Source organism: Equus przewalskii, chromosome 2, assembly GCF_037783145.1.
Source record: "Equus przewalskii isolate Varuska chromosome 2, EquPr2, whole genome shotgun sequence".
NCBI lineage: Eukaryota > Metazoa > Chordata > Mammalia > Perissodactyla > Equidae > Equus > Equus przewalskii.
The window spans coordinates 58,915,164-58,931,269 of record NC_091832.1 but is presented as its reverse complement, the minus strand read 5'-3'; the positions used below and the strand labels follow the sequence as shown (position 1 = coordinate 58,931,269).

Sequence of the window (16,106 nt, the reverse complement as noted above, 5' to 3'; positions counted from 1 at the left end):
TGCGCAATGACAACATTGCTTCCACCTCATTATCTTAGCAGGCCCCTTCACTGTACTGAAGATATTCATCACTGTATTAGTCAGGGTTCTCCAGAGAAACAATAGGAAGATATATATATATATATATATATACACACACACATATATATGTGCAGGGAGAGAGAGAGATTTATTATAAGGAATCGGCTGGTGTGATTACGGAGACTGGCAAGCCCAGATCTGCAGGGTGGGCTGGCAGGCTCAAGACCCAGGAGAGCTGATGGTGATAAAGTCCGAAGCCCAGCAGGTGGAGACCTGGGAGAGATGTTAGTGCAGGTGCAATCCAAAGGCAGTCTGCTAGAGCAATTGCCTCCTGCCTGGGGAGGATGGTCTTTTTGTTCTATGTAGGCCTTCAACTAGTTGGATGAGGCCCACCTACGTTATAGAAGGCATTTATTTAAATGTTAATCTCTTCCAAAAACACCCTCCAAGTAAAATTAACCATCACACTCCCCAGCTATCCTTCACACAGTGGTTCACGTTGCTCACATGTGTTTGAGTTAGGAATGTGCCCATGCTTACACTTACTTTGAGGACAACAACTCATTTTCACCTCTCTTGGGCAACTTTAATTTTTCCTAAGGATCCTCCTTTTTTTAATCATCTTATTTTCAGTCTCTGTCTCGGGAGTCCTCTCTTTTGGAGCATCAGAGTCTGCTCTCTTTCTCCCGTTCCCAGCTTGTTACCGGTTCTCACTTCAGGTATATTCTTGAGCCAAACTGACAATGCTTAGCCCCACCCGGCCCTCACTGGCTCTCTCCCCATGCCTGGAGAGGCACCCTTACTTCTCCCTACAGCTGACCCTCCTTCTTGGTGCCGCCCTTCTTAGGAGCCTTCTGGGTTCTGCCGGCTCGTGGTGATAGCCTCCTCTGCACTCCGCAGGATTCTCAGCTCCCACGCCCTCTAGAACTCGGTCGGAAGGGTTGAGTGTAGCGTGTATCACTGTTTGCCAAGAAGCTCCTTGAGAATGGGCTCCTGCTTTCTGCTGAATCTCCCACAGCACCAGACACTGAGTTCTCAATACCAAGACTGAATGGCTGCCCTGTGCCTCTTTCCTCTGGCTCTGATCTCCATTGGATTCCCTGGGCTTCCACTGAAGACGTGGTGGCAATTCAGGAAATGCAAAGCTTTAAATGGAAATTTGTGGTTTTCCCATGAACTACAGCATGGCTGATACTTTTTCAGAAAGAGATTGTGAGAGAAAAAGCTCCCCAGTTCTCCTTTTCCCTGCTCTAGCCCTGCTCCCCCAGCAGTCCTAAAGCAGCAAGCTCTGGACATCATTTCTTCAGAAGCTCCCAAGACCCTTGGATTTGGCTGGCCTGGAGGTCAGCCAGCCAGAATGTCCACCATCAAAGGACCACTCCAGTACCCAGTTCTCTTTTTCTGTTCACAGCACCCTGATTTCTGTGTGTGGCAATACCTACCCTCACTATCAATGCACATAGTTCTCGATGGCTGGCCCTTTGCTGGCTCCTGGAGTGGGCAGGTGACGCGGGCCTAGACTAGAAGAGTACCACTGTTGGCCACAGTGATTGAGTCGGCAACAGGCCGTGGGTCACAAGAGTTAGACCACAGAATTTTGCTGGAATTATCAGGAACAGGACTCTTTCTTCCTCCTGGGGCTACCAAGCTGGTAGAATGCGAACTGGAAGTACTGGTGGTCATTATGGCCACCACTTGGAAGCCCTTTTTGAGGGTAATGGCTACAAACAAGAAATAGTCCCTGTCAATATCTATTGAGCCCCTATATTCAGCCATGCCTAAAGCCAACCTACCACTCCTGGGATTTTTCTGTCATGCACATCTATAAGTAATGCTTTTTGGCTTTAGACAGTTTGAGTTCAAGAACTCACCTGCAATGGAAAGAGTCCTGACTAACGCAGGGACCCAAAGCCCAGTCCCCAAACCAGGCCTGACTTTCTGGTCCTACTTTCTGTTATCAACCTCAGTTCCTAGTCTTTAGCTCTAATCTGTAGCCAGTCCCTCTGCTGGTGGCACATTCTTACACACCCTCCTTGGTTAAGGAATAGCATCTGTTTTATTATTGGTAGAAAATGGCCTAGAATAGCTTGTAGGACAGAAGGCAGAGCAGGAGCCAGAATCTGGGGCTTCCTGGCTTTGGGAATTCTGAGGCCTGGGAGCTCCTTGGTTTCTCTTTGGGAGGAGATCTCACTTTCTTAGCATCGAAGGGCCTTCCTTCTAACTCAGTTACTTTCTTGACCCAGAAGTTGTAATTTTCTAACAAGGTGTATATTCCTGGAATGTTCTTTCGTCCACAGCTCCTTCCCCAGCTGATGATGCCCACCTGGTACCACGTCCTGCCAGATCCTTTGGTGCAGACCAGAGGTCCCCCACTGTCACCCTGTGGGCAGAGAACACAGTTCAGTAGAAAGTCCCATCCTAAACTGTCCATCTGAGGCACAGCTCAGCTCATTAATGGAAGAGGAATCTTTGATCTCCCCTACTCCAGGCTTCCAAAGGAAATCTTGTCATTGCTGACCAATGCCCACCTTTACCCTGGGTCCAGGGGAGGAGGGTGCTGCTGTCAGGGTGGCTCTGGGAGTTGTGGGTTGTAGAGTTGGTGAGCAGTAGATGGGACAGGACTGAAGAGTGGGGAGGAGGAGGAAGGGCTCAGTGAGAAAATAACTCCATCTGAAGCACAGTACGAGAGGAGCTGGCAGATGGATGTTGCACAGGCTAAGAGAAGAGTGGGGACTAGTTTTGTGGGTCTTATCAAATCAGAAGCTCTGGAAAGTTCTGTAAAGGGAAGGAATGAGAATAGGATGCGAGAAGCATTGTTGGGGTTGTGGATATGAATTGGGTCTCCTTTGATGTTCTCCCAGAGGCGTGAGGGAGAATAGTGTTCCTTTCTAATTCTTTGGTGTGGGTGTTTGCAGGGGAAAGTGAGCTAGACTTTTCTGAATTTGTGGTCCCTCCGGGGTGGAATCATGTGGGTCTATGACTCATCTGATTATTTGTCTAGAAAACATGTATGAAGTCCCTATGGTATACCCACATATATATGGCTTCCTTCCATCTATTTTAATACAGGGAAAATGAGTCTTAAGGAGGATAAGTCCTGCTCAGGGTTACCTGGTAGCCAGGCCAGAGTTGGAATCAGGACTTTCTGATGCCAAAGCCCATGTTCTTTCCACCTTGCCTCTCATCAAAGGAGCTGAGTGGCTACAATGTTTTAATCGGTCTTTCTTCAGTGGAGAGACATCTCCTTTCGCATGATGGTAAATAGGCGACTAGAATGAATGGCATCTTATAATGAACTCTAACAGGGGAGGAGGATGAATGTTTCCTGGACATGATGTGTGAGGCACAGCGTTAGCCCATTGACTTTTCTTCTCTTTAATCCTACCACCTCACATCTCTGGGGGGTAGGCATTTTGATCCCCGTGTTAGAAAATGGAAGGTCAGAAGAGATTCGATCACTCTCATTTAACAAATCTTCACTGAGGAAAGACTAATTGTCAGGCATTTGGGATACAAGACCTTATGGTCCAGTGAGGGAGATAAAAATGTAAGCAAATAGGACGAACTGCATTTGATGGGACAGGAGAAGCACGAAGATCTGGAAGCGGGACAAAGCGGGGAGGATCTGATTCTGTTGTGGGAAGGGTCAGTCAAGAGAGACTTCAAAGCATTGAGTTTGAAGGATAAAGAGGAATTTGACAGGAAGGGTGTATGTGGAGGATCGATTGAGTGGAGTCAGACAGGAGGTAGAGGGGACTAGTTAAGAGGAGGGGAAAATGATGAGGATCTGAACCAGGGCACGAGAAGGTCGGAATGGAGGGAGATGGATTGAAACTGACATGATCTGGTGACTGGTGACATTGCACAGGACGGTGAGGTCTAGTTCCAAGGTTACGGGATGTGGTTAACAGAAATAAAGTGCAGGGGAGATAATGAGTAAATTGTGTTCACGTGGAGTGTGGGTTGACCGTGGAACATATCACCAAGCAGAGGGATATTTGGGGCAGAATTAACAGAGAGATCAGAGCTCAAAGACACCAAGGAAGTGTGGGCCAAAACCAAAATTACCCTTTCCAGTACAAAACATTGCCTCTACCACTTTGTTTTTTGTGGGGATGTGCTTTTCTGTGCTATTTCTGTTTCAAAGTCATCAGGCAAGAACTAAATCAACAGGATTTCCACCCAAACAGCTCCTTCCATAAATGTTGTTTTTATAATTTTCTTCATTTTCTGCAGGCATGAATGTTACAAAAGTTTTATAAATATGTTGCCTGGCTTCTTTGTTATTTCTTTACATAACAGGGGGAGAAAAGTCCTTGGGCAAGTAACTTCTCTAAGCCTCAGTTTGTGTGTTATTAAAATGGAGATAATGCCAACTGCTTTCCAAGATCATTGGCAGATAAATTTTTAAAAATCTAGAAATCGCTCGGCTCAGGGTAAATGCTATGTAATAAGTGCTCCAGAAATGTATTAGTATTATTATTTTACCCTTGTGTATTACAAACATTACTTGTATATTTAGGAAACAGAGGATCCCTTCAGGACTGCTGGGACCCAAGAGGGACACCTGTAAATACAGGTCATTTTCTTAGAAAGAAATCAAGGATTACCTCAAAGGAGGGTGTGGCCTCACTCAGCAAGGACCCGGGACTCATAACAGCCCACCTAAGGGGGACTTTCTTCCAAGGACTAAAGCTGGTAGCCAGGGACCTGACTGGTTAGAAACATACTGACCACAAGAGCCGCCCGTGCTCACCGTGTGAGATAATCACACACACGATCCTCCTGTCCATTTGGGGTCGAAGCAGATGACCTGGCTTCCAGCCTGGCCCCACCACTACCTGGACTTTGGGCAAATCCCTCCCATTCTCAATCCCTGTTTTCTTATCCGTTAAACAAGGAGAGGGAGACCGGCCCAGCCCATCTTCCAGAGCAGTGGAGAGAGTGAAATTACTGAATATGTGTGAAAGAGCTACGAAGCTATTTTACTGCTTTGGATCCATTCCGATAGTGAAGGGAATGATTGATGATTAAAATCACCTTGTTTTCTCATCTGTAAAACAGAGTTTTGATTAAATATTTTTATACATTCTTTTCAGCTCTAAAAGTCTGAGATTCTAAAAGTCAAAGATCCTATGGAATGAAATAAGACTTCTGCATACGTATCGTGGGTGCTGTGCTCGAGATAGCGCCCTGGGAAGCAGCCCAGGACAGTGAAAATACTCTCGATGATACCGTCGTGATGGACACGTCAATATACATTTGTCTAAACTCGTGGAATGCACAACCAAGAATGAAGCCTAAGGTAAACTGTGGGCTTAGGGTGGTTCTGCTGTGTCAACGCGAGTCCATAGATTGTAACAAATGTACCACTCTGGTGGGGGATGTTGCTAATGGGAGAGGCTATGCATGTGTGGGAACAGGGGGTATATGGGAAATTTCTTCCTTCCTCTCAATTTTGCTGTGAACCTAAAACTGCCATAAAAAACAATAGTAAAGTCTATAAGAACAAGTAGCTCAGGTCTTAATCCAGGTCAGCTTGACAGCCTGGTGACCATACTGCCCAACAGCCAAGCTGGCTGCCAGTTCTCGCCCCCTCCCCTTGCAGACTCTCAGCCTCCTTCGGACCTCTCTCAGATGTCCCTTCTGCTACAGCTGCTTTCCCGACAGAGAGTTGCTGGCTTCCTTGGAAGCTTCATCTATCTGACAGACATTTGTTGAGCATGTTTTATGCGCCAAGCACTGGGCGAGGCGCTGGGAATTCACACACGAATAAGACAACATTTCTGCTGGCGCTGAAGAGACACATAAGAACACAGACAGTGCAAGTCATTGTGATGACTCTTCCTCCAGAAGGTTGCTAATCCTTCAAAAAAGTATTGCATTACTAGCTGGGGATATGTGATTTTATATTTTGTTTGACTGTGCCACTTAAAAATTATTTTTTTAAGTTGAACTTTATATGTATATGTATATACATGTGTGTGTATATATATAGTATAACCTTAGTCAGGGGATTACAAAGAAAAAAAGTGCTGGGAAAAGTAAACCAAAAAATCCAACTGTTTTTAATGTTAGCATTTAATTTTAATTTGTTTTTTAAGCATAGCATAATCTTATCACCATTATTTTGAACATGTTTAAATGTTTTCATTATAAAATTATAATTTCCCTTAATTATATGATTATATGGTTTTTTAAAGTTTGTTAAGTTTATGGGGCTGACCATGTGGCTGATGGGTTAAGTCCGTGTGCTCTGCTTTGGCTGCCTGGGGTTGGTCAGTTCGGATCCTGGGCACAGACCTACCATCGCTCATCAAGCCACGCTGAGGCAGTGTCCCACAGAGAGAAGCTAGAAGAACCTACAACTATGAACTGGGGGGCTTTGGGGAGGAAAAAAACAGAGGAAGAGTGGCAACAGATGTTAGCTCAAGGCCAATCTTCCTCACTAGAAAAAAAAAAAGTTTGCTAAGTTTAAAAGCATGATTTTATTTTCAAGGGCAATTATTTCTAAGCTCTAAGGGACTTTCTGCTTAGTTTATATGTTTTTAAGTGATGATAATGTTGTATAACTTCAGAAAAATTTCCTTGACTGGATCACTGTCAGCTTATTGTTAACAATAGAAAGCTTTCTAAACAGAGAGCAAAGCTTTCACTTCCCAATTTTAAAAAAGGCTTAAAATGATAACAGCGCATTTATTTATAGCACTTGAGCAATAGATGATTCGTTTTAGAGGCTTTCATTGAAGGACATTTTGATAGGGGAGGGAGTGAGGCAAAACTCCTAGACTCCAGATGGTGGATCCAGCCACTGAAGCAAAGGGCACAGAAAATGTCATCAAAGACGACGCTTGATTTGCCACAGTTGGCTTTGGCCTTGTGAATATGGGATGATGATGCATCAGAGACTGAAAGGAGAGGGGCAGTGTCTGTGTCTACTCCATCTTAATGTTTTAAATTGTCCAGAACGTGAAGAAAACACAAGGTTCATGTGACATTGATTTTGTCTCTCTTTCTGGTCCTCACAGTATTCAGTACACTGGGACGCCTGCTAAACCTGGTGCCATTACTGCTGGAGTCCACTCTTTCTTACCTCTGAGCCCCTTCTCCATTCTCCTCTCTCTTGATGCCCCCAGCCCCTATCCTGGCGACTCCCTCTCAAACTCTATCTCGTAGTCTAGCAGGGAAATCTACACCCTCCTGACATTAAATGGTAATACATAATTCTGTAGATAAATACTTTCCCCTTCCATGAGGCAGCCTTTTCACCACTCTACAGAATCTTTAACATCTGAATTTATAGTTTTACACCAATGACCAGATCCACTGCCCAGCCAACGAGTACAACTAAGTGGGCGCATCCAGATGACGCCTCCAATATGAAGAGAGAAGCTTTGAGCTGTAAAGATAAATCCCATCATTCACCCTTAGAGCCAGAGAAAGCTAATTTCTGATGGGTTTTTTTCCTATTTTTTCTAGCAACAATCAAAAAATGTTGTTCTTTCTTAATTTTTGTGTTCATTTTATTAAAGAGAAGATAAGATACCTGACTTTGGTTCAATGAAACCCACATGTATCATTCAATACATTATAGTTGTTTACCCAATTGCCTGCTCAGGAGACTGTGGGCTCCTTTCAGTGAGAAACCATCCTCGTTCGTGGTTGCATCCACAGGGCTTAGTCTGCTCAACAAAGGTTGCTAAATTAATTGATTAAAATGACTCTCTGTATAAATCTCAAATCCTCCTTGGCTTTTTGTTTTTTAGTAAGTCCCAGAAATGAAAAAAATCTTGGAGCCCTGTTTGTCTGGTGTGCCTGGAGAAGACTAGAAATATTTAGGCAGGGTTGCGGGACACTGGCTTCCAGGCATGCACTGATATCCCAAGGATCTGACAATGAGTACTCCCCAATCCATGTCCCCATTCCCATGGCCGAGCCCTGATTCCCACACATTTTCCAGACTCCTATTGCCTATTCCCAGTGGAGAGACGATACCCTTGCTTTGGCAGCCTTGAGGAGATGGGGGCCTATGGGGTGAGGGAGGGGATATCCCCTAGTTACCTGGCAGGCATCGTAGTTTTCAGTCTTGTATCCGGCGCACAGCATATTTCTGGTAAGTTTTGGAAATTCCTTTACACATTCTTCCCAGTGCACGATGATCATTGGTACTTTCATCAGATCAGTAGTCATAGTGTTTTTGTCATCTGGCCCACAGAGAAAGCACATTAGAAAATTCACTGGACAGTAGTCCCAGGCCAATAATACAACTGACTGTGCCCTAGAGCATCCCGCACGTCCCGGCGTCCCACCAGCCACCCATCCACACCGACCTTCACAGCCTCACGGCCTCTAACTCTCCACTTCCTTCCGGTAATCCCACAAACTTCACTCACTCCACTGCTCCAGGCTCTTCCAAACAATTCCCCACCTCCTTGAACTATCCCTCTCATTCAAAATCATATTCCTACTTCCAAGAAGACTTCTGGCTTGACTCCAGCCAGCCCCACAGACCTGACTTCTTGGAATTGGCTATTGATCTTTTCTCAGCATCCTCCTGCCTCTTCAGCATATTTGCCTGTCACTGCCTTGTATTCTGTGAGTGTGGCCCTTTCCTAGCACAGGGCTGCTGAAAGTGGGTTTGCCTTCCCGGTGGAGAGGGCTTCAGGTCCTCCAGGCAAGGGCAGGTTGGCTGAGAGTTTTTACGGGGGATTTGTCAAGACCCTCTCTGGATGCCAGCTTCCAGGAGTTTGTCTGGACGTCTCTCTGTCCCATTAACTCTGACCACACAGAAATTTCAAAATTCTTCCCCTTATTGAGTATTTTTAATCATGTGGGCAATTTCTGCCTCCTCCTCACTTCTAACTTTCGAGTGGTGCCTGGAGCTGGGAATCAATGAGACACTAGTCGCCCTCTAGTCACTAAAGCCCTGAAATACCTCCCATCTTCCAGACCCCAGTTCGTAGCAAAGCACCCCTGCGGACCTGGAGTCGTATTCAGGCCTGAGTCAGTGCTGTGCTGCTCCCACCCCTCCTCTGCCTGTTTGCTCTTGGTTTGTCTGAGTTTTCTTTGGGGACAGTCCAGGAGGGCTTTCATAATCCCTTTCTGCCCTGGTACAGTTCCTCCTGTTTTGGCCAAGTAACAACAGGTAACAACAGATTCATTTCCAAGAGTGGCTGGGCAACACTCCAGGACCATGAAGTCGAGGGCAGGGCAGGCATCTTGAATGCCTGTAGGAATCAGGTGGGAAACATCCATGTGTGAATCGAGGGAGGTGTGAGAGGATAAGGAGTAGAGGGGCCCCTGGCAAACTGAAGAGATTATCTTCAACTAAACAAGCAAACAAGACTGCTCTGTGCTGGCTGGATAGGACACAGCCTGGCAGCCGGCATCTCAGCTTGGGGCCTCGAGGACATCCTTCTTTGGCACTGGGCCTCTCTGAGCCTCTGGTGTGCAGGGATTTGCTCCAATGCAAGTTCTTTTCTCCTCCCTCCTTCTCTCAGCCCTCTCTCCTTGTCACCCTGCTCCCCTTGCCTTTAGATTTAGTGACCCATCCTCAGATGCCCATGATGTGGCTCTTCCCGCAGCAATTCTCAGGAGATGCTGAGCAGTCACATACCACTTTGGGTCTGTCCCCATCCTGCCACCCAACATTCACGCCACGAGGAGAGGTTGGAATTTGTGGGCATGCAGATGGGTTCTTTCAGCTCGCTGAACGTGATGGGCGAGTCCAACAGCAACAAGGCAATATCGTTGTCCATGTTGATTCTTGTAAAGTTCTTGTGAAGAATTATGCTGGTGACCGCCTTCATTTCCAGGGATGGGCTGTTTAAGCTGTTGGTTCCCAACACAATACTCAGGTCTGTTGGACTGGTGGCACAGAACCAGAGACAGGGAAGTGGGAGGAGAAGGAAAGTCACACAGTCACAGAATTTGCTGTGCCCAAAAACCCTAAATCCCATTCGGTTCTAGGGGACTTTAGGACTTATCCTACTCAGGCTGTTGCTCAGAAGATGTGAGAATTTGAAAAAGGTAGAGAAGGAGGGAGAAACAGCCAATGTGGCAGACCCCAGCCACACTGCTGCTCCAGCAACGTCCCAGAGACGTGAGTGCGGTACTCCCGCCTAACCATGCGGAGGCAGAACTTGGCTTCGGGCACTCCAAAGAACCCACAAAAGACAACTTGCCACAGGTGAAACTAGCCCTCAGATAGGTAGGGTATTATTACATCAACTTGTCTACCAGCAACTTAGAGACCCAGGAACAGAATTTAATCTAGACTTGCCACTGATTAAGCAGAAAGAATCTTTGGTGATAATTCAGGGATTTCCTCCAGGCAGAATGGCCAGGAACTTTCCAATAGCCAATCCTGAAGCAGCCCATGGGAGTAGATGCAGCAAGCTTCCTTGGTTACGCCATGATGCAACTTTCCCCAGGTTTTTGATTAACCCTTTAAAGGCAGTCTTTCAGTGTGTCTTCAGACTTTCTCGAGGTGGTGTAGCGGGTGTGGCAGGAAGCACAAGCACTGAAGCCAGGATTTAAATCCTTATTCTGTCTACTAGGTGTGTACCTTGGGTGAGTCACCCAACCTTAATGGACCTCAGTTTCCTTGTGTATAAAATAGGGTTTCTCATTCTATCTGCCTCAGAGGGTTGTTGTAAGATTGAGTTAAAAAGGGGTTATTCATTCTACCTGCCTCGGGGTTGTTGTATGATTAAATAAATCAATGAAGGTAGTTCCTTAGCAGGTCACTGGCACATGATTAATAATCAGTAAATGCCAGATTTTTCTACCAATCTCCCGGAGTGCAGAGAAAACTCCACAAGGAGCAGGAGAGTGAAGCGTCACATGGCCCAGGAACCCAGACTTCCAGAATGAGGAGAATTTCCTCCTAGAAGGGCATGAATGTCCTTGGAGAGGTGGACGGACCTAGCCCTTTGGTTCCACCAAGCCGTAGACGTTCTCGGAGAGGACACCATGTGACCTCAGGGCAGTCACATTTACTGGCCCTGGGTGACAACAAGGAGGGCACAGCAGAGCACCAGGCTCAAGTTCGCTGGCTCCTCATCCACAGGGTTGGGGGGGATGGGTGGTAGTCATTCACGCCTGACTCAGGGCTGACCAGTGCTAGGATTGCCCTCATCAATCAGCTCTAGCTGAGCGTGGGGAGCCCCGGGAGTGGACACTGTCAGAAGCAACAGGGACGGGCTCTTGATACTTACATCAGCTCCTCAGAAGATAAGCAGTGAGCTGCAGTGAGAATCCACCACTCGTTGATGATCGTGCCGCCACAGAAATGGGTATTTCTTGCCTGAATACTCACCAGCCATGGAAACTCACCCACCTGAGCCTCCGTCCCCTCTATGATTCTGGAATACTGAGCTCCTCGCTCAAAACTGGGTCTTTCGCCACATTCTGGTGGAATGGAAGAGAAAGAAGGGGAAAAGATGCAACACTTAGTCAATATCCATAGGAGGCTGATAAGAAGCCATCATTATACCCATTCTAGAGATGAGGAAACTGAGGCTGGCCCAGTGAAGCACCCTTAGGAACACAAGCAAGGCAAAAGATATGCTATTCTTTTTGCATAGAGCCTGGGATGTGGGTCAGAAGGGTTGGCTCTGTCCGCCCTCCAGCATTGTGATCTCAAGCAAGTCACTTTACTGAGCTTGTTTCTGCTCATCCAAGAGAAATCAGAGGAAAATACTGGTCCAGAGCCAATCCCAGAGTGGTAGTCCAAATGATGATCCTGCAAAAGATGTGCGTGGCCTACAAGACCACACCCTGGAACTTGTGCATGTTACAAGGGAAAGGGGACTTTGGAGAAGAAATTAAGGTTGCTAATCAGCTGACCTTAAAATGGGGAGATTATCCTGGATAATCGTAGTGGGCCCAATGTAATCATAAGGGTCCTTAACAGTGGTAGAGGGAGGCAGAAGAAGAGAGAAAGGCACCAAGATGCAAAGCTGCTGGCTTTGAAGATGGAGGAAGGGGCCACAAGCCAAGGAATCTGGATGACCTCTAGAAGCTGGAAAAGGAAAGGCAAAAGGATCTCCCCAAGAGCCACCGATAGGGATGCAGTCTTGCTGACACCTTGATCTCAGCCCAGTGAGACCTGAGCTGGATTTCTATCCCACAGAGCTGTAAGATGAGAGATTTGTGTTGCTTGTGGCTCTAAGTTATGGCTGTCACAGCAGCTGCAGGAAACCAACACACGTGGGAAACCAGAAGGGAGGCACAGAAAGGGCTTGACCTACTGGAAGCCCTGAGCTGTTCTAGGTTAGAACATTTTCTACCAGGCAGAGCAGCGCCCTTTCCTGGGAGGCCGAGAGCAAAGGCTGCAGCTGCCTGTGCCGAGAGGAGAAATCGCCTTCTGGACGGAGTCCTGGTCCAGCTCCTTGGCCCCCGGAGGAGGAGATGCTCCATAATATCTGCTGACTTGAACGTCCGTCTTGTGTTCTGGAACAAGGAATGGGTCTGACTCTAAAGAGCCTAAGACCCCCTCTTGTCTCTTCCTTGCTGCTACTTTTCCAACTATCTCTCAACAGGGGTTTTAGGGTTTTTGTAGCTTGGGCTGGAGTGACCCAGTGGTGGTCATTTTTGGTTTAAAAGAAAAAACTAGACGGGTTGGCCCAGTGGCACAGTGGTTAAGTTCGTGCATTCCGCTTCAGTGGCCCAGGGCTCACTGGTTTGGATCCCAGGCATGAACCTATGCACTGCTCATCAAGCCATGCTGAGGCAGGCGTCCCACATATAAAGTAGACGAAGAAGGGCACGGATGACAGCTCAGGGCCAATCTTCCTCAAAAAAAAAAAAAAAAACAAAAAACACTGGAGTGAAAATTTAGCAATATGCATCAAGAGCCTTCACCTGTCAGTAGTATGAATGGCTCTTTTCAGGACTTTTGGATCTGCACTTCCTCTTTTATTCACCAAACACACATATAGTGCTATGTGTCAGGTACCATTACAAGCAGTTTGTGAAGACAAATTCACTTAATTTTCAGAGGTAGTGTTATGAGGAGGTAGTATTATTATCATCCTCATTTTATAGTTGGGACAGCTGAGGTGCAGAGAGGTTAAGTAATTTGCCCAACGTCACACAGCTGGTCATGGCCAGACCAAGACTGATCTGGCTTCAGGGGTGATGTTCTTACCACTACTCAGTGCTGCCCTCCGTCTGGAATATTCTCTCAGGTAGTTGCACGGCTCACCCCCTTGCTTTGTTCAGGCCTCTGTTCAAGATTCACTTCTTCAGAGAGGTCTTCACAGCCCCCGCCGTCCTGGTCACTCTACCTCCTTATGCTCTCTACCTGCATGGTGTTTCTTCACCACTTCATGGTCACGTGGAGTCGCACAGTATTCCTCCCTTTCTGCCTGACTCTGACATCAGAGTGTAAGCTCCATCTGGGGAAGGAGACGTGTCTGTCTTGTTGACACTGGGTCCCAGGCCTGGAGCCTTGGCATCATACCTGGCACAGAGGTGACGCTCAACAACGAAGAGCGGTGCTCTGATTCAGTGCTTCCACCTGTAGGAAGTCATCCTACAGGAAAATCCGGAGTGCAGCGAGTATTTTGTCTACAGATGGTCACTGCAGGGGTCTTTATACCAGTAGCCAATGGGAGACAACTTCAATATTGATTAAGTAAAGTAAGGCACATCTATTCAGCCACAAAAATTACGTTTATGGGGAGCTTTCCATGATGTGAGCCAAATGCTTATAACATAAGGTTGAGGGGGAGAGTCAGGATAAAAAATCCCATAAAAATTGTGATTTCAATGATGTTAAAAAGTCACACTTATGAGTGTCGGAGGAAATTGTCAAAATACTAAGAGTGATTATGAGCTTGAAGCCTGGTCGAGTGACCCATGACTGTTATGGGTGCCAATTGTGTGGACTCTCTGAGATGCAGAATACGGCATTTGCCACGAGCAAGGCTCTGGGGTCCCACAGTCTGAATCCTGGCTTACTCACCGTATGATTTGGGGAAAACCACTTCTCCCTCCTTATCCTCCCTTTCTTCCTTCCTGAAATGGACATAAGCTAATACTACCCTATAAAACAGATTTACAGATTAAATGAGATAATGGGTGTTGAAGTGCCACACACTGCTTGGCACAGAGTAAATCTGCAAGTCACTTTAGCTGTCAGAGTTTCTCATATCGTCTTGCACCAAAGGCCCCATGGGGCCGGCCTCCAGGCCTCAGGCTCCGTTTCCTTGGTCCTGAGAACAACCCACATCACCAGCATGGACTCCTGTGGACTTGTAGGTAAATGCTAGAGTGCAAAGGCCCTGAGCAGGACGCAGGCAATGTCATCAGATGGGTGAGGAATGATCTGAGGCTTCAGGGGCAATCGGACACACTGGCGAACGGGCAAGTACTGATGATTCTTTCCCAGGACCACGCACCACCCGCCTTTCACACGCAGTGTGGCCAACCCCATGCCTGAGGAGCAGGCCAGAGAACAGGCTGTGCTCTTTTCACGTGGCAGTGTGCAAGGAGGGAAATGTGTGCACTGGAGTCAGAGGGGACAAATCCAGGCTCTACTATTTCCCTGCTGTGTGACTCAGACAAATCTTCAACCTCCGTAAGGCTGAGTTCTTCACCGGTGTGTAGGGCTGAGAGCGGAGTGCCCACGTCGCGATATGAGCATTAAACCTGGGAAAGGACTTGACCCATAACAGCTGCTAAGTAACCCAGCACCCTTCCGACCTCAGCCACCCCCTTGGAGAGAGAACCACCACCAGGGAGCTGTGGGGAGCTGCTGCTGAGAAGGGAAGGCCCGGCGCCCCCCTTCCCACTCTGAACCGAGGACTGATGCTCAGCTCATGGGGGCACGTGCTGCTGGGCACTCCCTTATTCATTCAGGGATAAAGACTCGGATTTCAAAACTGAAACTGAAGGTCAGACAGGTTGGATGTTGGGCTGGGGAAGAGAGGAGAAGAAAGGGACGTGGTTTTGAAGCAGGGCATGTGGGAAGACATGAAGCTACTGCTCGGCACTCTTGGGAGCCGGCCTCTCTGCGGCCAGTTAGCTGAGCCGTGAGCTCGCTCACCAGCTCTCTCCCCTTGGCCCTCGTGCTCACCACTGACTGGGTGAAAGGGACGTGAGCAGAGCTGTTGTCACGCCCAGCCCCGCCGGGGAGAGCTGCTCTGGCCACCGGGAGAGGAGTCCACATACCGCCACGTGCACCCTTGGCTTGGGACGTGAGCAGCAAAACTGAGAACAGGAGCATGACCCTTGGCTTTGTTGTTGGCCTAGGAGGTGACGGAGTTCAAGGCCAAGGGGAATGACGCTGGCAGAGCCTCCACTCTCAGAGCCAGGCCCGGCCAGCGATGTCACAATGGGCTGTGAGTGGAGAACCCAGACTGAGGTCATGCAGCCTTCCCTTCTCGCTGCTTTGATTCTCAGACGGCTGCACCAAGGGACGTCATCCTCCAAGCCCTCCGTCAGAGCTTCCCTTCTCGCCGACCTGGGCACGACCTGCCCCTCACTGAGTCCCAGGTGGGCACCTGGCTTCTGGCCCCTGTCACATCCAGCCTTTTTCCAGGCTCAAATGCCTTGTCTTCCACAGAGCCTGTCATGTCAGGGGTCCTCTGTGAATGCATGCATCAGGCCTGAATGAGGGGCTGCTGGGCTGGGCCCTTGAGAGTGCGGAGGAGCTGCAGGGGCCCTCTCCCAGCACTGACGCCCTGCGCGGGACAGCTGCCCTCGTGGTTCCCTACTCAGGCCTCTGACCTGGGGCCGCCGGATTGACTTCACAAGCTGGGTTCAGAGGCCCTGGAGCCCCCTCATGCCCAGCCCAGCAGGTGACAGTCCCTGCTCCCACCACTTTCTGGTTTTATTCTCCATGGCTCCCAAATCTCCAGATAGGCCTCTGGCCATTTCTAAAGACGAAAAGATCAGACTCAGAGATGGAAACACCTGGCCCAGGGCTTCCCCTTATGTCAGCGACTCAGTCACAGGATCTGGATCACACACAGGACCATAACATCTTTTATTTACACTTCCGGTGCACAGACCGGAGCAGACTCTGGCTGAGCATCCTCAGTACTGCCCTCCTGGCCGCTGGCCAGGCCCAATGG

At 48.0% G+C, this 16,106-nt stretch overlaps 1 protein-coding gene across 1 annotated transcript; it reads right to left on the bottom strand.

Annotated features, from left to right (window-relative positions):
- Positions 1-2,058: 2,058 nt before the first annotated feature.
- Positions 2,059-15,373, bottom strand: PRSS55 (serine protease 55). The gene is made up of 5 exons (XM_008526033.2): positions 15,202-15,373; positions 11,241-11,433; positions 9,638-9,888; positions 8,083-8,225; positions 2,059-2,401 (listed from the first exon to the last, which is right to left on the bottom strand). The coding sequence occupies exons 1-5, from the start codon at positions 15,254-15,256 to the stop codon at positions 2,099-2,101; spliced, it is 945 nt and encodes a 314-aa protein (XP_008524255.1). The 5' UTR covers positions 15,257-15,373; the 3' UTR covers positions 2,059-2,098.
- Positions 15,374-16,106: the final 733 nt, after the last annotated feature.